The following is a 21,910-nucleotide window of genomic DNA, read 5'->3' as shown; positions in this document are numbered from 1 at the left end:
CAACAGGGGTATTGAAACCCTGAGTACGGGAGTACTCAGCAAGACTTATCCGACGGGAAAATAGGAGAATTTAGGGATGCAGGCTTAAGGTAGACAAGGGGTGGCTGAGCAAGGAGCCAAAGTGTTTTGCGGAAAAGCTTATTAGTAGTGCATCCTTATTTTCAAGTTTTACCCTGAATTCCTTCCTCGCAGAGGCAGAAGAATTCGAGGATAGTCTAACTAGTTGTTCCCCACAGACGAATCCGTGAGTTCCTAGTCCTATCATTAAGTATTATTTATTGATGGCCATAGCTTCATGTCGCTATGAGTCCGGGAATTGGGATCCGAACCTCATGAGACATTTTCCCTTTTCTCATGTTATCATTCAGTTGCATATTTAACTACGATGAGGGTCGAAGGAATTGAGTCTCCCAATCGGGGAGCAACGACGATTCGAATCGCTTAGCAATCCAGCTGGAGTTCCTAACCACCCGACATATGTAGAACTAAATCTTGCATATGTCAACCCAAATCAAGCTCTCCCCAAATCTGACCAGGTTCGCGGCACCCGAGAGCACAGTACTCCACCATCCTACAGCCGATCTAGATGTTTTCCGGTCATCTCAGATCCGTAAGGTGGGTACACACTACTCTCGCCATCTTTCCACTCCCAGTGCGCGAGTAGCTGTTCGCGTCGAGGGATCACAAGACTGGGCTTACCGTAGGCAAGTGGCTAGTACTATAAATTCTCAACCCAGCAGGCCATCAACGGACCGGTCCTTAACCGACACAGTTGGAGACACTACTTTAAGACTCCATTCTTAAAGCAAGTCCACCGACCGGTCTCGAGTTGAAACATCATTGGCCATAAGTGTATCCCACAACAACCCTTCAAACTTTCTTGTTTGAAAACCTAACTAGTAGCAGGGCTAAGCATCGCTACGCAGTTTTAAAATAAAACAGGTGTCAAGGACAGGATATAGATATCAAGGTAGTAAATGCAGCAAGTAGGTTAACCCAATTCTCATCTACTTAATGCAGCATTTTCAATTCATAAGTGATAAAAGATTTAAAACATCCAAGGAGGGGTTAATGCATCCGGGGCTTGCCTTGGTTGCAGGGCAGAGAGGGACCCTCGGAGACTTCCCAAGTCTCGGATCCGACTTCCTCGAACGGAGCACCGACCTCGGGGTTCGGTTCAACGGGCGCTCCTTCGGTCACGGACACTATACGCAAAATGATGAATGCTTATGATATGTGTATGGCAATTATGCAAGATGGACCGAATTAAGTACAATTTGCCTTTTTAATGTAATACAGAATTGTCACTAAATAAAGTTGTTTAATAACTTAATATTTTTACCCAAGAGGTTTCATCTGTAAACTAAGACTTTACTTAATTCATAATTATCTTACATTAAGTAATTATTAAACCTATTTACCTTAATTAATTCTTAATTAATTACTAATGACAGTAATTAAGCATTAAGGCTAAACAATAATTAAATGCCAAAGGTCATTAGGGTTAATGACCTCAGGTCATCACACAATCCCAAAATCACCCAACTCTAATTATGAAGATTTAGTTAATCACTATTTACTTATTTTGGAATGATTAATTAAATACTAAATAAGGGTTTATTAACTTTTTAACCAAACCTTATCCAAATGCCACCAAATTTTGGGTGGAGCCAGGGAATAATATTCAGAGGCTCCCCATAATTTTTGGTGATTTTTGGACATACAATTAAATTATTAAAATTCATACAAGTTTTATTTGCTAATTAAAAGGGCAAATTTTTACAGACATGTAAACTACCAGAAAACAGAACTTAATATTTTTCTTGGGTTCTACTTACTTCAGAGAGCCTACACAAAAATTTCCACGATTTTTGGATTAGCACACAATTAATCACATAATTTCAAACATCAAGCAATTTTAATCAAAAAGGAAAAAGAAAAGCAACACTGCTGCGCAGGCGGCCCACAACCGTGCTGCGCAGGCGGCCCACAGGCTCGGCCCACACCCGCGCTGCGCAGGCGGCCCACAGGCTCGGCCCACACCCGCGCTGTGCGCGCCGCCCCTCCTCTCACGTGGACACTGACGAGCGGGCCCCGCTCGTCAGTTCCATCTCCCTCGCACCCGGCGGCCTTGCCGCGCTCTCGGTCGCCGCTGGCGAGGTTCAAGCCCCACACCAGGGTGCGCATCAGTTGCGCTTCGACCTTGCGACCCCATAGGTACAACTCGAGGACACTCTACCGTTCTCTTCCTTCCTCGGCCACGCGAATGGCGGGCGGCCACCCTGGCCGGCCGTAGACCGGTCCTCGGGGCTTGGTAGAGCACAAACCAACAGGTTCAGGAGGGCCAGGAAGGAATGGGGATCATGGTGCTCACACCACCACGGCGGAAGACACAACAGAGAAGCTTGGCGACGGTGGCCGTGCAGTCGGGCGGCGCCCCGGCTCCGGTGAGGTCGTCTCGGTGGCCCTGTTCACGTCCAAGGAGGGAAAACGAGCGCATGAGCACCGGGGAAACAAGAAGAGCTCGAAACGACCGCCTTCAAGGCGTGGTACCGACTGGAGCAGCGTGTCCACGTGAAGGATTCCTCGGCGGTGACCCTGGCCGGAGTTGGAGAAGAGGGGGGTGTTCCGGCGATTGAGTGGACTAGGGAGTGAGCTCGGAGGTGCACTGGGTTCGCAAGGAGGTGGCGGATGCTATGGACCGGTCAATTTGGCTCGGGAAGGATTGGTTGCGGTGAATTGAAAAGAGAAGCTCGTCGGGTTCTCTGGCTCAGAACAGAGGAAACGCGCGGCGGCGCCCACGCTGGTGCTCAAAGGGGAGAAGGAGATGAGCCAAGGGCGTCCACGTTGCCTGGCGACGCAGGCAAGCAGGCAGCTGCGTGCCCGCACGGGCGCTCGCGGTGCTGCGCGCACGGCGGCCGCGTTGGACAGGGAGCCGGTGATCCCTATCGGGTCACTGTAGCAACCCTTATCCCCTCTTTTCTGGATTTTGCGAAATTCAACCGAAATTTGAACTGGAGTCAAATTTGTGTCAAAACAAAAGTTGTTCCAAATTTTATAAGCTACAAAACATGTTTTGGTGACCAGAGCTGATTTTGAGTGTAACAGGGTGAATTTGGCCAAACAGTTTGAAAATCAAACTCAAATCAAAGAAATTCCAAATTTTTGAATTGGGGCAAAACAGAATTTCCAAAATTACTTTTGATTTTGCATAACAACTTGAAAAACTCCCAACATGAAAGTTGCTCAACTTTTTGTGTTCTACAACTTTCATGTTGACCACTTTTCAAAATTCCAAATGGATTTTGAATTGGAAGTTTAAGTTGGAAAAGGGGACACTTTCTGGAAACCTGTATTTTCAAAATTACTTTGAATTTTGTATTGAAACTCCAAAAACTCAAAACACCAAAGTTGTACATCTTGCCAAGATCTACAACTTTGCTTTTAAACTCAACCTCAAATTTTGCTTAGTTTTTGAATTAAACAAAAAGGGGCAAAATCTAGGATCCAGAAATCAGGGTTTTTCCCCCCTTAGCTTTTCGGAAAACTTCCACCCTAGGGTTTTAGCAACCACACAAGCAACAACACATCACAGAAGCACACTCTACTTCCCTAAGTTCAAGCAATCAAAGTAAACTTATTTTAAGTTGATGCATACTAATATGCTTTAACAATTATGCTTTGCAATGCTTATGATGACATGATTCGTTTTTAGTAACCGTAACATCAGGGATGTTACAGTAAGCGGAGGCTAGCGCGCTGGGCTGAAGTGGAGTTGGGTGCTGCTGGCTTGAACCTCCGACGTATGAATGGTAGAAGGTTTGAGGGAATGTGTGATTTACTTCCCGAGGTTGGGCAACTGGTATCGGAGGTTGCGGAGCCGACCTGCTCTTGATCCTCTCCTGAGTTTCTTTTGCATCTGGGCAATCTCTGGTGGAGTGACCCTTCTCCTCTCCATGGAAGAAACAATATTGTTTCCGTGGTCGCTGACTTTGATTTTTTCGCCATCCCGCATTTCGACCCCCTCTTCCGGCTTGATTGGGTATGCGTTCCGAGCTTCGCGCTTCCGCTGGTGGACGGTTATTTTCCGGCCTGTCATTTTTCGGTTGCTCGATATTCATCATCTGTCCACCAGCCTCTCGCTGTGGCCGGCGTTCATTCTGGCTGAGGTTCTTCTTCTGTGAGTTTCTATCATTGCTCTGCCTCTTCTGAGAGTTTTGGTCTTCCAACCTTTTGCGGTAGTCGTTGTCCGACCTACAATACTTCTCAAACTCGTGGTACAGCTCGTGCATGGATGCTGGCTTTTCTCTGGCCAAATGAGCCGCGAAGGGCCCTATGCGAAGACCCTTGATGGCCGCTTCAATGGCAACCTCCTCCGGCACGCCGGGTGCTCTCGCCTTAGTCTGCACGAACCTTTGGAAGTACTCCCGCAGTGCCTCTCCCTGACTCTGGCGACACTGGAACAGGTCCGTGGAGGTTAGTGATTCAACTGCGAATCCCTGGAAATTCGCTAAAATCTTGTCTCGAAGGTTCTCCCATGAATAGATCGACCCGGGTCTCAGCATCGAATACCATGCCAAGGCGTCTCCCTCGGCTGCAATCACGAAGGATTTTGCCATCACAGTCTCGTTCCCTCCAGCTGAGGCCACGGCTGCCTCGAAACTCATCAGGAATTGGCGCGGATCGGCCTTTCCGCTGAATTTAGGGAGCGTGATAGGTTTGTAGGCTGTTGGCCAAGGCGAGGTCTGCAATCCTTCGGACAAAGGGGAACGAAGGTCCAACGTGCCCCGCAGCATGCCACCGTAGTCTGCCGGTTGCACATTTAATGTTGGGCCGGCGCTGTTCGGAACAACGGGCTGAATTGTCGGCTGAGGTGGAGGTTGCATGCTAAGGATTTCTGCCTGCAGGAGTGAAAGCTGCTGCCTGATCTCGGCCGCTTGCGTCGCGGCTACCGCTGCCCCTTGGCTGGCGGCGTAGGCAGCAGCGATCCGGTCTCGCTCTTGCTGAAGGTTCTGCAATTGCGTTCGCAGCTGCTGGAGCTCTTGCGCGGCCGTGGGTTGCGCCGGGTCTGCGGCGGGAGGAGGTTCCTGGCGTGTTTCCGGCTGCTCGTTCTCTGGCTGCTCGCCCTCAGAACCTTCTCCCTCCACGGTCGCGTACGTGCTTCGCACGGCCCTCCTCGGCCTTCCTCTCCTGGAGGGCTCTGCCCGAGGTCTTGTGGTGCTTGTTCTATTTCCAGCCATCGCAGGTTATACTTCGGGGCCCCACGATGGGCGCCAATGTTGGGAAGATGCTCTCCGCACTCCCCAGCAGTACGGTGAATAGTGAACCTTCTCACTCGGTGCCGTGAGAGGTCTGAGCTCCAACGGACAGCAGGCTCAACAGTAGGTGAAAACAGTGAATGCTCTCTCTTATTAATGGCGGCATCACGCCCCTTATATAGGGCCCGGAAACCGACCCAATGACATTTACATAAATGCCCCGTGACGGTGGGGGAATATTCCAGCATATTCTTTCATCGCAGTCTACTGACCCTAATACACCCGCGTAATTTCACATTGCAAACCCTTCGTTCATCCTTTGACTGGGGCCTCAGCAGGTCGGAGGCTCGGATCCTCCGCCCAGTTGCGGATCCTCCGATGCTTTGGTGTCGGAGGTTCCGCAGCCCGGCTGGTCGGAGGTTGCTCCACCCGGCCACCCCGGGAGTTCCTCCTTAGCCTGGTCCAGTCGGAGGTTCCTTGGCCTGGCTGCGTTCTCCCGCCATCCTCGGACCCGGGAGGGTCGGAGGTTCCAACCTTTCCTCGTTCGTGGACCTCCGCCGGTGTCTCAGTCCCTGCACACACTTTGCACGACCAGACGAGTCGTCAACATTAGCATTTCCCGTCGAAGGATATCCTCCGACGTTTCAGGCGTCGGAGGTTCCTCAGGTGAAGGATAACCTCCGACGCTACCAGGGGAAGGATGCAGCTTTTCCCCAACAGTGTGTCAGTGCAGGGTAAATTAAGTGAGGCGTCACTTTTCCGGATGGTTTGGGCTGAGGCGTCGCCGGCAGGTACGGTCGCTTGACGTGGGTTAGTCTCCACGCTAAGCTACCGCCGGCCGTCGGATTGATTCTTCGCTCTCTGCCTGCCTGCCTGCCTGCTGCCTTCCGACGTGCGACGTGCCTTTCCATCTCACAGTTTACTTCTGATGATGTGTGTCTTGTACTAGTACTTTGGGCGCCTCGTCTGAAACTTTTGAGTTTTGACTACGAACGCTGGACACATGCCGTTCAGACCCACCAAACACCAACACCAACTGCCTCGCGTGTCCTTTGCATACACGGCCCGCTTCGAAGCCAAGCCATGCCTTGCCTTGCCGCTTGTGCAGTGTAGCTGTAGCGCCCGCCTAGTAGCGTACAGAAGCAACAGGCGGGGACTAGCTGGTCACCACCAAACCAAACGCAGGCGGACGCCACGTTTCTGGTCCTCCCTCCCTCCCTCTCCTCCGCAGATTATTACGAGAAGAAAAAGTACGTGTATATACTAGTCGGCCTTGTTTAGTTCCCAAAAATTTTACAAAATTTTTTTAGATTTCCCGTCACATCGAATCTTTAGACGTATGCATGGTGTATTAAATATAGATACAAATAAAAATTAATTGCACAGTTTAGTCGAAATTGACGAGATGAATCTTTTGAGCCTAATTAGTCCATAATTAAATAATATTTATCAAATATAAATAAAAGTGCTATTATTCCTATTTTACAAAAATTTTTGAAAGTAAACCAGGCCTAGTGTACTAGAACAGCGCGGGCGCGGTCCGACCGATTCTGATCACGGATACGGCCCGAGCAAGGCAAGCGATCGACCGGGAGAGAGAGAGGCCGACGAAGACGCCGGGTCGTTTCGTTGCGGGCTGGGAGTCGTGTCCATCTGCCACCGTTGGCATCTGCATCTGCACCTCGCGGGAAAGCGTCGGTCGGTGTCGGTGGGTTCGGGGGTTCCACTTCCACCTCCATCCACGTCTCGTCTCGGGCAGTCGGGCCGGGGACTTGGGATACGATGCGACGGCCCCGCCCCCGGCCCCGGCAGGCGAGACGGCGTGCAAGTGCTGAAGCTGATGTTTGTTTATGCAATAGCTAGAGGCTCTGGTAGTTGGTGTGGTGCTCCATCGACTGCTTCATCATCTGTTTTTTTTTTCTTTGGTTCCTTTTTTGCGTAGGCCTACCGCTTCCTCGGCTGCTCTCTTCCTTTGTTTTCCCCCGCTCTTGACGATTGACCGACCTGCTCGTTCTGCGTCACCTGCGTGCTGGCTCGATCCGTACGCTCATAAGAGATCGCCTGTGGCGCTTGCACGTGCACGAGTTTATTTCCTGCTCTTCTATTTGGAGTTGGAGGAATTGGGATGGGCTGGCCACGTGAAGGCCGTATTGTCTTCGTGCCGTCAAAAGCTCAGCTTCCCTTGATCCAAGCCTTTGCATTTTTCTAACTCCCACTCCGATGACACCACGACAAAATTTTCATTCCTCCTGAGGACTCTGGGATGCTGCCGTGCTGGCTTATGCTCCTCTATTCCTTTTGCCAAACTGATCTACTCACCTCGGCTACCATACCCTCCGGGAACAACCACAAGAGCCTGGAGTTACCGTGCAGAGGTCCTCAACCTTGCACGCTAAACAGACATGCGAATCAGAAAGAACGGCACGCATCGTGCAACCAAATCGAATTGCCCCAGCTGCAACATAAAGCCATGACAAACGATCCCTTGGGGCCTGGGCACGTTATACTTATACTGCATATATGTGTGTTATAAGCTGGAACCACATGACCAACATATCACTCATACAGTCATACTGTCTCTGTTTACAGACACCTCATGCATTACCCACCCTTGCAAAATCTTACACAGGGTAAAAAAGTGTGAATGTTCCATTGGAACCACATGTATTCCTTTCCCGTGACCTCGACGCAAGACCTTCAGGCTCCACCAAAGTTCTGGGAGTCTGAAGCAGGGGGGGCTATCAGGGGCTATGAACCATCGGCAGATCTCAGGTGCTCTCAACTTCAACTCTGTCCCTTTGGACCTGAAGCAAAGCCAAGTTCCTATTTAGCAGCAGCAGACAGAGAAACTACCGCATCGTTTCTGCGACAAGGTTATAAGACTAGTCTACATAGGAGCCATGGAATTTGCCTCCAGACAATTAAAGAAGAACTCAGCTCCTTAGGTCAGTCAACAGTGACAGTACACCACTAGAAAAACTTAATAAAACACTGAATTTCAGGCTTTCATTTGCACAACATTAGCACATTATACCTTTTCTTTACAGTTGCATCTGTCCTTTCAAGGACGAAGGGGTGTCTCACTGAGAACCAGAACCTGACGCAAAGGTAGGAGAAGGCCCACTGCCGTCTCTTGCATCATGCCGTTCCATCATGCGAGACACTGCAGCAATACCCGCGTTGACCTCCCTCCTTACCTCAGAACCAAGATCTGATAAAGAGTTACTCCGAGAAAACCACCTCTCCCTCCATCCACTTGCACTCTTGGTTATGGAATCCTTGTACCTGCCATTGTCAAGAATGCCCACAGTTAAGATACGTGTCTGTGATCCATTTGTCAGGAGTTTTATTTGGTTGGGTATTTGGGTTAGGAGGGTACCTCATTGAAGCTGACTGTAGACGGGATCTCAAAGTGTCGGAGATCGATTGTAAATCAGATGGTCCTGCCCCATCTTGATCCACAGGTGTAGATTGAATCCCAGAGATCCTGACAGGCCAGAGTAAAGGCTCAACACTCAGCATTCGATGATAGTGAAGAGAAGTGCAGAAGCATAGTATCATACATAGGATGTAGGACGTACCTATTGTTTGATCTACCATCAGCAGGAGTAGAAAAGCGGAGAGATGGACTGGAAGCATCCACTAGCCCTCGAGTGCGTTCTTGTTCAACAAGAGCACCTAAAGGGCGACCAGAAACTACAGCAGGGGCTTGTTCGTAATCCCCTTCTTCACCTGAGGTTGTGTGTTCGTCTGCTGAAAGCACCAGAAATTGTGGGTGGCTACTTGCTCCTGATCTGCTCCGGTGCCCATCTCTTCTATTATGATGGCGGTGTGACCTGCGCACTGCAGCTGCAGCAGCCAAGTGCTGAATAATGCGTTCTTCAAGTTCTGCATCATCTGCACCTACAGGAATCTGGAAATACAAATGGTGGTATTAACAGAAGTACGTGTGTTAAAAGCACATTCATAGCAGAAAGGTGAATGCTATTGGAAAAGTTCCCCAAACAGGCATGAAGAAACATGCCCACCTCAAAATCACCCAGCATTGGATGGTGAAAAACAGCAGTATTATGTGAACGATTAGCTCGGATGTTCCTCTCTTGTTCAACAGCCTCTAGTAGCTCTTGGCTACAGAACGTCACAAGAATAAGTGAGACCCAGCAATTCAGTCCCTTAGGAGTTAAGACACGAGGTTGCAATTTTCACCTCAAAGGATCCTTCATGCTGATAGGCTGCCAACACATGGGGCATTGGGAGCTTCTCTGGCACCTAAATTACTACATGAATTAGAATATATTGACAAGCACATGAAATGGGAACTGTAAACATGGTGAACAAAAGTACTTCCTCCGTTACAAATTGTAAGATGTTTTAGCTTTGTTCTAAGTCAAACTTCTGTAGTTTTAACCAAGGTTATAGAAAAACACAAAAACATCTATGACATCATGCAAGATATGTTAGATACACCATGAAATATGTTTTGACGGTTTATTTTATATTGTAGATGTTAAAATATTTTTCTATAAACTTGGTCAAAGTTAGGCAACTTTGACTTAGGACAATACTAACCGGACTTAAACTTTGGAATAGAGGGAGTAGTAGTTTCGGTAAATGTTTGATAGGTTTTTCTTTCCATGCATGCAGCATGGATTGTTACATGTATTATTTTTTCTTGAATTGTTGATTGACCACAAGATGTTACTTTCTGTCTTACTCCAGTATCAGAAACCACATACTCAATTTAGCTCCACTTTATTTTCATGAAAACTACAGCACAAATCCCTATAAATCTGTGACTGTGACACCATAACAAGCCATTAAAAAATCATGTGGCCAGGCATTAGCTTTATGAGCTCATTATAGACGAATAATCATGCTAAGAACTTCAAGAAAACTAAGATTCTGACACGCATGACAACTCTAAGTTAGTGATGAGAACTACAGAAAGACTTCCAGCAGAACAATTGCTCGGTCAACTACTTCTAAGTTATTAATAAGAATTGCTGCAGGAGTCCACCATCTAGAAGAATAAAATAGCTGAAATAATGCAATGACGTGAATCATATGTTCTACGTACAATGTGTTTTCATAAATCATAACTCATGCTAAAGAGAGACACACATGTTGTGCACGATCATTCAGTGTTCCCAACTTGTTTAGACAAGTTGAATGCAGTTACAGAAAAATGTAGTGCCCCTTTAGTGCATTCTTAACCCATTGACGAGCAAGAACTAAACTGTGAATAGCTTATATCACCATGAAACAGGAAAATTCTGCAAGCATTGAAACTAAAGCCATAGCCAGATAGTTACAATCAACTGCATCACAAAAGCATTTCTGAGATGAGAACATCAGGCAAGTGCCATTTTACTCCATAAATTCAAAGCTCAAGAGTTGAGGTTACATGAGTGAAACACAGGGATTGGTGTCATAATTTATACCATACAAGACAACAGGATGCACTGAAGGCTGATCAGAGAATACAGAATATGCAGTTATAAACTGAACAGGCAAAACTGCATAAGGTTTATAATTTGCAAACGAAAAGGTAAGGCATAGATGTTCTTGGAGCAAAGAATAACGCATCAGGAGATGTTACCATTCAAGAATGCACTGGAGATGGTAGTCATGCTTGCAATTGGTCATCTGCAAAGAACACAGCAGCACCAACGAACATGAAAGGCCCGATAAGCGCATCGGTCAGAAGCAACCAAAGTATTTGGCGGCGGCGGCGGATGTGCGGACCGTGGAGGGGTTGCTGTCGCAGAAGGCGTCGAGGCAGATGCTGCAGGCGTCGTCGCAGGCGTCCTGCACGCCCCCCTCCACGAAGGCCGCCGCCGAGGACAGCTTGCTCTCCATCTTGGCCTTCTCGTCCATCTCCGCTTTGCTTAGCTCTCGTCCCGAACACGTGTATCCTCGGTGAAATTTCCTACGGCCAAGGCAAAGCCAAGAGGGCGTCCATTGGAAAGAACGCGTGCCATTCAAATTCCCCGCTTCACGCAACAAATTTTGGCCCGAAATGGCAGCCAACGCCGCAGAATTGAGGCATCCCGGCCGGGAACGGAACGGTTGGGGGGGGATTCGGGAGGGGGTACCTGATGCTGCTTGCCCGCCCCGGGACGCCACCAAACGCCACGAAAACGATGGAATTCCTGGTGGGAATGGGGTCGTTCCACTCCGCCGCCGAACGCCGGAGACGGGCCGGCAACGTCGCGCTCGCGCCTGAACCAGGGTGGTGTGGGTGATGGCGAGAGGAGACGGTGACGGGGGGATTAAACAATTCCTCCGCCGCCGCTCCCTCCCCTCCCCTTGAACCAATGACAGGTGGGGCTGGCTAACGGTGGGCCCGCCTTATCTAGTCATGCTATTGCAGGGAGTTTGCCAAAATTGAGAGGCGTGCGCACGGGTTCTCCACCGAGGTGTGGGACCAGCGTTTAATGGCCGCGCGGTTGGGCTCGCTCAGGAATGCACGTCGTCGGTGATTGGCGGAGCAACACTACTCACGTCTCGCATCCGGCCATCCGATGCATGCCTCTGCAGCATTCGCTGCGGCTGTTCTGCGTGATTTGTAAGTATTAATACTTATATTTTTGTTCAATCTCAACAAAGGGTCCATAGCTCAGTGGTAGAGCAATTGACTGCAGATCAATAGGTCACCGGTTCGAACCCGGTTGGGCCCTTTTTTTGCTTTTTTTTATATATGTAGCTTTGCTCAAATTTTGATTCTAACCTCAGACACAGGACTTTTCATGATTTCAACAAGGGTGAATTTTGATTCTAACCCCACAGTCATGACGACATTTCATGATTTAAACAAGGACGTAGCATCGAAGTGCACTGACATCTTCAGGAATCATCATTCTTAGCATCTAAGTGCACGGACATTTTCAGAAATCATTCTTTGCATATACTTTTTTTTTTATATTTAGATTTTTTTTCAAATTTTGATTCTAAACTAACAGTCACGGTGACTTTTCATGATTTAAACAAGGGCGTAGTATCGAGTGCACTGACATTTTCAAGAATCATCATTCTTTAGGGTTTATATGGCAGGGCTCCTCTCCTGCTCCTTCAAATGAGTCCCGTCAAAAGAAGTCGTTTTTAAGTAAGAAACAGAAGCCGTATGGCTTCTCCAAAACGCTTTGGTTCATATAGAGGAACTCTTCGTGAGAGCCCTGTCAAACAAGCCTTTAGTATAGGACACAGCAAACCGGGCGTGACGGCACAAACTACAAACATACAACCACATCAACATAGGACAAAAAAAAGCGGCTAATCATTCACCACGTTTTGGTAACAGAGAAAAATCAACACAGAAGACTTGTTTCGTTGGTCAGACTCCTACAATAATACAATCTTATATTCTTACAGACACTAAGAACTACACCTATCCAACATGGATGAAAATAATTGAAACATTAGTCTTGGAATGCAAGTGCAGGATGGTTCACTCTCTTCCTGCCGTTGATTCCGAATGGAAAGAGCAGAGGGGGCAGAAAAAAGCGATCTCACCTACTCACTTGCTTACTTAAATTACAACGCAGATACACGATGGGCTGAAGAAGGTTTCGTTGCCACTACATATGAACTAGAAAGGAGGGAAATCAAAAGATGCCATGTTGAGCATGAGGACTCTATAGTTAATTCTGTGAGGTTGATGCTTTCCGGCAAAAGTTCAGGCTCCTAGGTTGCTTCAGGGACCCCGGATTTTTGATAGGGCATCATTGAAGCTTGAAGACCAGAGTACCGACATGGGACAAGCTTTTGGAGCTGTTGCTTGGTCAATTTTTCTTAGTTGCTGAATGCTAACTTTGCTATGAAGGGAAACATCTGCTCCTGTAAAATAATACAAATAGTAAGTGGAACAAACTAACTCTAAGAGAAATAATCAATCAGATACCTTAATGATGCAAAGCCATCCATAAAAAAAGGTAAACTAGGGAAAACAAGCATCTATTACCTATTTTACCGAAGCTTAAGTGCATCTCCAAGACCAAAATTAGCATTACTTTGATGTCCCTTTCTTCCCAGAGGATTATCTCCCTTCTGCATCATTGCAACAAACTCATTGTAGTCGATCCGTCCATCCTGCAAAATATATGATGGATGAATTAAACATACTGATTTTACCAATCTTAATTGGAATAGTAAAATCTGGTCTACTTACATTGTCCTGATCGATGTCCCCAATAATATCCTCAAGTCGGGTATCGCCTATACCAAACTCCTCACATGCCTTTTGGAGCTCATCTTGAGTTATGTAACCACTGCCATCTTTGTCAAAGTATGAGAAAGCAGCAAAGAGCTTATCCTCCTTTTCAACTTTGTTTATATGCAAAGTTGCAGCAATGAACTCCCCATAATCAATTGTGCCACTATTGTCGATATCCGCCTGATAATTTCATGAAATGTGCCTCAACTGAGTTGCAGTCCGTAAAGTGGAATGATGGTCATCATCAGAAAATTAAAGTATCACTACTCTTTCGATAAACGTCCCAAAATAAATCTCATTACTTGGTAACACGGTTAAGCTTTCCTTGTAATGTGGTATTTTCTTTGTTCACCAAAACATGAGACAGTGTTGAGGCTAACTGGATGTTTAAAAGTATGGAAGGTTAGGAAAAAAAATTAATGAGCTTATTCTTGAACTTATTATTAACACCTGTTCATGGTTTATATTGTAAATGATACATGGTGACTACAAATTGGTCTGCCGAATAAAGTTCAAAAAACTGTATTGAATGGGAATGAATATGGGGTGATCATCTTGGAATACTTACTGCTTCCATTAGAGCATTGATTTCTGAGTCCATCAAATTAGCACCAACTCTCTGCAAGCCATTTTTTAGTTCCTCCATTGTGATATGACCACTGTTGTCAGTGTCAAGCATTTTGAACATTTCTTTTAACCCTGCAATTTCTTCCTCGGATAAACTCTCGGCAATAACCTGCAAGCACAAAGAAAATGAACCACGAGTAGCATCGGTATAATGTAGAGATAGAGCATTGCCATCATTACTCACCCTAAGGGCCATTTTCTTTAGTTTATTCATTGCAGAAAATTGTTTCAACCGGCTTAGAACAGCAGAATCAAGAGGCTTGTCAGGAGCAACTCCATCAACACAAACCCAAGGGTGACCTATGAAAACCCAGGTCAATCACTATAGCCAATTTGGTTGAGATGAGGCTAAATAAATTAGGAAAGAATTATCTATTGGTACATGCTACTCACATAAGGCTTCATGGGCAGTCAATCTCTTCTTTGGATCACGAATAAGCATTTTCCTGACCAAATCCTTTGCACTTTCTGAGATGCTAGGCCAGGGCTCTGACGAAAAGTCCAGTTCACCTTTCAAAACTTGTTCAAATATCCCTTGTTCACTTTCTGCCCCAGAAACCAATAGGAAATTCAATTTAATGCCAACGGTCAATGACATATAAAATTGTAATGCAATATTTCTCTGAAATGGCTACATATAACCTCACCATCCCAGAATGGAGGGACTCCACTCAACAGGATATAGATTATGACACCAGCACTCCAGACATCAACTTCACGGCCATAGAATTTTAGCAAAACCTCAGGTGCTACATAGTATGGGCTTCCAACGACATCTGTAAACATCTCGCCTGCACAAACAATTATCTTAGACCAAATGGCATCAGAAGAATGCTATTTAGGAATTAGGACTGCATGTGGTATAAAGAATTTGATAACATTCATATGGTTGGTTTCTACCAACTCATATTTCCTTAAAAAAAACAGACATAATCTACTGCATATTTTTATATGTACGATTTGTGCTGAACATAGAAGCCTGGTGTTAAATCACCTACCAAAAATCAATGTGCAAATGGGTTTATTATAACTTTTTAAGCCTTGAATGTGATGCTTATCAACTGCAGCAGGTTGTAGTGATATTATAATGAGATTGAAGAAAATAAAACCAGTGCTGACTACTTGCTCAATGTAGTTCAGCAGCATAAGTGATCTCAACATGTTGATTAGTAAAAGTGATGTAACCATCGTGTGAAGTACACACACACACGCGCCACTATGCATGTAACAGTTGTCGATCTACAATTTGTTATGACTACATGGTGGCCTCTTGCATGCACGAGGACTGGTATCTCTACATACGAAAAATCCTCCATTCTGTAACAACCGTTTGGCAATTGTCACCTCAGGCCTTGTTTAGTTCCGAAGTTCTTTTGGTTTTGAATACTGTAGCATTTTCGTTTTTATTTGACAAATATTGTCCAATCATGGACTAACTAAGCTCAAAAGATTCATCTCGTGAATTACAGGTAAATTTTGCAATTAGTTTTTATTTTCGTCTATATTTAATGCTCCATACATGTGCCACAAGATTCAATATGATGGAGAATCTTGAAAAGTTTTTGGTTTTTGGGGTGAACTAAACAAGGCCTCAGTTGCTAACCAAATATCAGCTCCACTGAGCAGGCTCACATTTCTATACTAAAATAACTTCGCAATCAGATAAAACTGCATTGCTAGTCAAGGAATCGATGCCATATATACCTGGCTTGAAGAAGATGGACAGGCCAAAATCGATGGTCTTGAGGGGCGAGTCCTCCTTTTGATTGACAAACAAGAAATTCTCCGGCTTAAGATCCCTGTGCATTACGCCGAGCGAGTGGCACGCCTCGACGACGCCGACGATCACCCTGGCCAGCTGCGCGGCCGCCTTCTCGGAATAGTGCCCCCTCTGGATGATCCTATCGAAAAGTTCCCCACCGGCGCAGAGCTCCATGACGAGCTGCACGGCGACGGCGTCCTCGTAGGCGCCGACGATGGAGACGACGTTGGCATGACCCGCGAGGTGGTGCATGATCTGGATCTCGCGGCGCACGTCTTCGACATCCTCCTCCGTGAGCAGCTTCCGTTTGGCAATGGACTTGCATGCGAACTCCCGGCCGGTGGCCTTCTCGACGCAGAGGTAGGTGGTGCCGAATTGACCCTGCCCTAACTTCTTGCCAATTGTGTAGAGGTCCTTGAGCCGGGCCGTGTTAACGTCGCGCTTGAGCACGGAGTCCGCGAGGAGGCCCGCGCTCTGGACGCGCTTGACCTTGGGCGCGGGCTTCTTCGCCGGAGGGTTGTCCTGCGCCTGCCCATGCGCCTGGGAGGTGGGGGGCTGTGGTGGCAGGTCGGCGGATCGGGATGAGTGGTGCGAGGAATGCTCGGAATCAGGGATGGTGACGGGATCGGGCGCCTTGTCGGAGGCGGGGGAGGAGGGCGGCGGTAGGGATGGTGCTGCCGCGGGGTCGTCGCCGCGGGGCCGCCACAGGGTGACGTTGGCCAGGAAGCCGTTGCGGCCGGCGGCGCTGGGGCCGACGCAGGTGTTGCCCATCGCCGCGGGGACGCTACACGGACGGCAGCGACGGCGGCGATGGCGGTGGCGGTGGCATTGGACGCGGGGGCGGGGGCGGCGAGGAGGCGGTTACCGGTTGGGTGGTTCAGGTTGGATCGATCGTGGAAGCGGGGGCGGAAGGAGAGGAACCGATGAATGGAAACGGAGCCGAGGTGGGTCCGGGCAGCGGGTTCGTGTGGATGACGTGTGGATCCGTTGCATATGGGGCCGTTTGTCAGCGTCGTGGTCCGGCGTTTGGAGGCGAGTGACACCGCGGGATGCGGATCGGGGTCTTGGGCTCTTCGCGCCAAATCGGATGGCCAAATTCCAAATCGTATTTGGGAACTGGACGGCGCGTTTCATCACTGGCTGAATTTAACTTTGACTTGATGTGGCAGAATTTAGCTCTACCAAACAAAAAGTGGTGGCATTATTCAATGGCGCAACCAAAATGGTTATCGATCTTCCAGTCCAATTGCTTCTTCTTTTTTCTGCAATAGCATTTTCTTTTTTTATATAAATTACTTCCTCAATTGAAAAAAATTGTTATTCTGACTTCCTAAGAAATTAAATAATTTCAATTTAACCAAGTTTATACAATAAATTACTAGCATTTATAATACCAAATAAGTATAGACTATATTGATTATATGAAATATATTTCATAGTAAATCTATTTTTGTGTTATAAATGTTAACATTTTTTATATAAATTTGGCTAAATTTAGAAAAATATAACTTGTCCAAAACCTATATAGTATTCTTTTTGGGATGAGATGAGTAATTTATCTTTGCTCACAAAAATCTAGTTTTACATAGCTTAATCTATCAGCTAATCTTCCTCGTAACAAAAATCTTACTTCGTGCTCTTTGCCCATGGAACGCTAGCTGCTAACATGATTCTGGCTGCCAGGCCGATTTTTAGTGACTTTGCCCTCAAATGGCTATTTCAGGGAATTACTCACCTCTCCCAAAATGGTCGTGTTTGAATCCATATGTATTGCCTCGATTCATATATATGTTAGTGTAAATCAGAGTGTAACTTATTTTAATTTACACAACAATCTAGTTCAACACATGTGGGTTGATCGAGATAACATATACATGATCATCCAAACAAGCCCATAGGGGGTTGCTTATGCATGTTACGCCCATCTAACATCTGCTAGAAAAGCTTTTAGAGCCACCCTCTTCCTTTTTGTGGGATTTATGAGATATCCTTTGGATTGAAGCTAGAGGTTTGAGTTGTGTGAGCTAGTGACAACACATGTGAACAATCACAAGTCTTGAGCATTTTGTGGCTGCATCAAGCAGCTAAGTAAATCATTCGTTACCCTAGTTTGGAGCTTTGCACCTAGACAGCTATGTGTCACCGGTGAGCACTTAATATTACGGAGTGTTGCACGGCCAGGGCGGAGTTTGACGGAAGGCCAGGGAAGGACGACTTCGACACCAGATATCAGCAACTTCATTCTTCACCAGCAATGAGAAATTGGATAGCAATTGAGAGAATTTGAAAGAAACCCAACAAATGTGCTCACAATTTTTCTAGCCATTTCGAAATCTCGTTGTTTTTACCAACTGATATTTTGGGAACCGTTGGCGATGCTCTTAGCAAGTATGCTAATATGGCACAAAGTTATGAATGATAAGAAAGGGGATAAAAGTTTTATGGAAACGAAACCGGTCCACCATATTATCTGCAATATATGGAATACACTTAGAAACTGGGACACGGAACCACTAGACGAGGACGGGTGTGCATCGTTAATGTTATGTATAATTCGATTTAATCATAATCAGAAAAAAAAATAAAGAACCGTCAAATCACTTCATGTTCCATACTTCTCATGGCCTGACGCGTTGAAATTGGGCTGTACACATTCGAATACAACTCTGAAAACTTCTAGTGTATTACAAGTTATCTAATGCCGATCCAAATTCAACGGCTTTGAACATGCAATCGCATTCCATGCACAGGTAATGACGTGGGTGAGCCGGCGCCGTCTCTGCCGCTTAATCAATGCAACGCAGCCGCAACTCTGAACAGGGCAATCGGGTGATTGGCTGAGAGATGCTGCTGGCTAGCTGAAATAGTAGAACGCAATTTTCTTTCACTAGCTCGGTTGACTTTAGCTTGTTCAAAACGACGTACGCCCGGCCTTGCCTTGGTAAAACGGTCTTCCAAGTTTACACTACTATTGCTGCTGGTACTACTACTACTCTTCTTCTCCTACTCCTCCTTTTCGCATCGAGTTCGTCTCAAATCCGTTATTTGACCAGCAGCAATCCTGAGCTATAGCTGCAGTCGTCCACGGTGACAACAGGGCGACGACCATCTTCTACCGGTCACAAAAGGTAAGACCAATTGTCACTTGCACATTGGGACATCTCAGTTTTCAACCCCATCTCCAGCTTCCGTTTCAGTTCTGACGCGACAGAGTTGAATTGTGCTAGTAGATGTGAATCTGGTAAAAGTCATCCGTGAAGGATCGGTACTCACTAACCAATGACCGATCCAATCGATATTTTTACCTTTTTTCTTTCTTTCTTTTCCTCGAGGAGATGCATGCATGAGAGTATATGTATCAACTTGGAGAATCGAGACACGACAATTTATTAATTAAGCGAGAACAAATTCGGTCAAGAGTGCATGGGTTTAAGATCATCTGCCGGCCGGAGCTACTCCACGAAAGTCCACGACGTGACGCCTGCAGTTGTACTTCTTAAGTACTACCGGAGAGAGTCAAAAACAAGAAGCTAGTAGAGTGTTTCGTCGTTAAAAAAAAAAACAAAAACAGAAGGCAGAGCGAAAACACACTACACAGACACAGAGAGACAGAGAGTCTGAACACCTCGAGCGAGCTGTGGACGTGCCACGCACACGTACTATGCGCGCCGGCCGAACAGGAAAAAAAAAACAAGGCATGGAATGCAGTGCACCGCTAATTAACTGCTTCTAACCTACCTCCTTGACCAGAGACACCTTCCGCTTCCGAACGGAACTTCTGACTGTTTCATTCACGAGAGCTCAAGCTGAAGCAAGCGCGCGGTACATGTCAACGGTCACCTGCCGTACTTGACCGGCGACTTTGGACATGTATGCTCACACTGTCACACATATCGCACCGCCACTTGCTCGCCTGACGACCACTCGCTTCCATCCTCACCGGCTCATCTCCCTCCCCATCTATAAATCCCCCGCGCGTTGCACTGCATCGCCAGTAGATCGAGCAAAGCACGCGACGCCAGTTGATCGATCGAGAAGCTTGGTGCAGGAGCTAGCTAGCTGCTGCCGCTGCCATGACCATGACCGCGGTCGCCATGCCTTCCTCCGAGGCGGCGTCGTCCCCTTCCAAGCGAGCCGCTGGCGGCCTCCGAGGGCCGCGGCCGCTGCCGCTGAAGGTGTCGTCGTCGTCCCGGGGCTCGTCTCCGCCGACCACGACGTCCAACAAGGCGCCGCCGTCCACCACCACCAAGAAGCACCCGGTGATCGTGTACGAGCACACGCCCAAGGTCATCCACGCCAGGCCGCAGGAGTTCATGACCGTCGTGCAGCGGCTCACCGGCAAGCCCCCCGTCGCGCCCGCCACGTCGTCGTCGTCGTCGTACATGCCGATCTCGCCCGCGCTGGCCGAGGAGGGCGGCGGCGGCGACCCTCTCCTGCTCACGCTCGGCCAGCGCCAGGCCGCGCCGCCGGCGACAGCAACGACGACGATGATGCCGTCCCCAATGGCCGCCGGGATGCTGATGTCCCCGGGCTTCATCTTCTCCCCTAACACCATGCAGGCCATCCAGGAGCTCAGCCCCTTGTTCTAATCACAACCTATTTGTTTTATTACTACTACAAATAGAGTGAGTGTATTACGAAGATTTTCAGTTTCCTTTTTTCGCGCTGTTCGTGCAAAATTTCCACATGCACAGAGGGTGGGCAAATTTCACACGCACAGCGGTTTACTTGCTGCTGTGCATGGCATGCCATGATGTCACGCAGCAGCACTTGTAAATTTCTTCTTAATTTCCATTTCCATGGGAGTTTCTGCGTCCTGATATAAAGCATCCTGACTAGTTCAGATGCCAGGTGACTAGTAGATAATGTACAGGAGAACATATTATAATACAGAAGTTGTTCTCTTCCTCAACCTCACCTTCATCTGTGTTTGAATTTTTCCAAATGCTCACGCTTCAAACAGTTTGTATGACAGGAGAAATGGTGACTTACCTTCTCGAAAAGTCTTTGGTGTAATTGTATAAGCATCAGCATCATTGCATTAGTGTCAAATAGACAAGGTGCATTATTTTCAAACTGTTATACATCCCTTGATTCCCTTCTACATTTATATGTCTGACTTTGAAGAACCATTCAATAGTAGTAACACTTAAAAATCCCAGTGGTCGAAATAAATCCCAATACATAAGAAAATCGAAACCAATTTGGCTTTGATTTACTAAACTAGATACTGGTTGTCTTACAACTGTCGGCGCTTGATAAGTCTGGTCCTGGTTTTAAAGGTGATTTTCTGTTTTTGTAAAAATAAAAAAAACTGTTATGATCTTTTAATTAAATTAAAATATGAAACTGGTATCAATTTATTTTTTAAATGTTACTCTCCCTATTCTAAATTTTATTTCACTGTGTATTTTTTTTAGATATACATTGCTTCTGTTATACATCTAAATATATATTATGTCTAAATGCATATTAAAAGTAATGTGTCTAAAAAAATCAGAACAACTTATATTTTGGAATTGAAGGAGTACCTATTTATTTGTGATATATTTAGGATTGTTTACAACTTTTTTTTGTTCATATTGTTTTATTGCTTGTGATGTGCTTATTATTTATTTAAAAACGAATAAGATACAAATAGCTCTAGACAGAGCAACGACAAATGGATAACACTTTTAGAAAAAAAAACACTATTTTAATATTTTCATGATTCAAAATAAATTAGATATGTTCATGATTCAAATTAAATTATATGTAAGTTTTTAGAGAGTAAAACAGTTTTTTATTATTTTTAGAAAATAAGAACCACTTTCAAAGCTTACCAGAGGACAAATTTGTCCGGTTTTGAATAACTGAAGGACGCCTGAATACCTGATGCCCAATTTCATTGTTCATGGTTTAAAAATCAAACTAACGTGTAAGGTGAAGGTTGACAATTGGACTTTACCTTAAAAAAAGGACACAGCGCCTGCAGCAAAGAATTAAGCAATGAGAAGGGAAACAGATTGTTCAGCGCTGACATTAATTTTCACGTCAGGGTTCAAATAGTGC

At 46.3% G+C, this 21,910-nt stretch overlaps 2 protein-coding genes and 1 non-coding gene across 3 annotated transcripts; 1 reads left to right on the top strand and 2 right to left on the bottom strand.

Annotated features, from left to right (window-relative positions):
* Positions 7,752 to 11,574, bottom strand: LOC8061644 (E3 ubiquitin-protein ligase RHF2A). The gene is made up of 9 exons (XM_002463722.2): positions 11,354 to 11,574; positions 11,004 to 11,187; positions 10,858 to 10,904; positions 9,465 to 9,527; positions 9,287 to 9,386; positions 8,840 to 9,171; positions 8,638 to 8,745; positions 8,293 to 8,543; positions 7,752 to 8,062 (listed from the first exon to the last, which is right to left on the bottom strand). Exons 2-8 carry the CDS (start codon positions 11,133 to 11,135, stop codon positions 8,339 to 8,341), a joined length of 987 nt encoding a protein of 328 aa, XP_002463767.1. The 5' UTR covers positions 11,136 to 11,187; positions 11,354 to 11,574; the 3' UTR covers positions 7,752 to 8,062; positions 8,293 to 8,338.
* On the top strand, positions 11,867 to 11,938 carry TRNAC-GCA. The gene has a single exon. It is a non-coding gene; the product is annotated as a tRNA-Cys (tRNA).
* Positions 12,411 to 16,829, bottom strand: LOC8084131 (calcium-dependent protein kinase 11). Its single transcript, XM_002463721.2, has 8 exons — positions 15,802 to 16,829; positions 14,745 to 14,888; positions 14,491 to 14,643; positions 14,282 to 14,397; positions 14,039 to 14,206; positions 13,426 to 13,650; positions 13,219 to 13,346; positions 12,411 to 13,094 (listed from the first exon to the last, which is right to left on the bottom strand). The coding sequence occupies exons 1-7, from the start codon at positions 16,628 to 16,630 to the stop codon at positions 13,224 to 13,226; spliced, it is 1,758 nt and encodes a 585-aa protein (XP_002463766.1). The 5' UTR covers positions 16,631 to 16,829; the 3' UTR covers positions 12,411 to 13,094; positions 13,219 to 13,223.

This window comes from Sorghum bicolor, chromosome 1, assembly GCF_000003195.3.
Source record: "Sorghum bicolor cultivar BTx623 chromosome 1, Sorghum_bicolor_NCBIv3, whole genome shotgun sequence".
Classification (NCBI taxonomy): Eukaryota; Viridiplantae; Streptophyta; class Magnoliopsida; order Poales; family Poaceae; genus Sorghum; species Sorghum bicolor.
This window is presented reverse-complemented; position numbering and strand designations above follow the sequence as displayed.

What these genes read in the sequence shown, in the direction of transcription:
- LOC8084131 (XM_002463721.2), bottom strand. Translation starts at nt 16,630, where the DNA reads ATGGGCAACACCTGCGTCGGCCCCAGCGCCGCCGGCCGCAACGGCTTC. An exon ending in AGTCCCTCCATTCTGGGATG is followed by an intron (nt 14,644 to 14,744) that starts GTGAGGTTATAT and finishes TTTCTGGGGCAG; the next exon opens with AAAGTGAACAAGGGATATTT. An exon ending in TCAATGCTCTAATGGAAGCA is followed by an intron (nt 13,651 to 14,038) that starts GTAAGTATTCCA and finishes TGAAATTATCAG; the next exon opens with GCGGATATCGACAATAGTGG.
- LOC8061644 (XM_002463722.2), bottom strand. Translation starts at nt 11,135, where the DNA reads ATGGACGAGAAGGCCAAGATGGAGAGCAAGCTGTCCTCGGCGGCGGCC. An exon ending in CTCCAGTGCATTCTTGAATG is followed by an intron (nt 9,528 to 10,857) that starts GTAACATCTCCT and finishes GTAGTAATTTAG; the next exon opens with GTGCCAGAGAAGCTCCCAAT. An exon ending in CAATGCTGGGTGATTTTGAG is followed by an intron (nt 9,172 to 9,286) that starts GTGGGCATGTTT and finishes TTGTATTTCCAG; the next exon opens with ATTCCTGTAGGTGCAGATGA.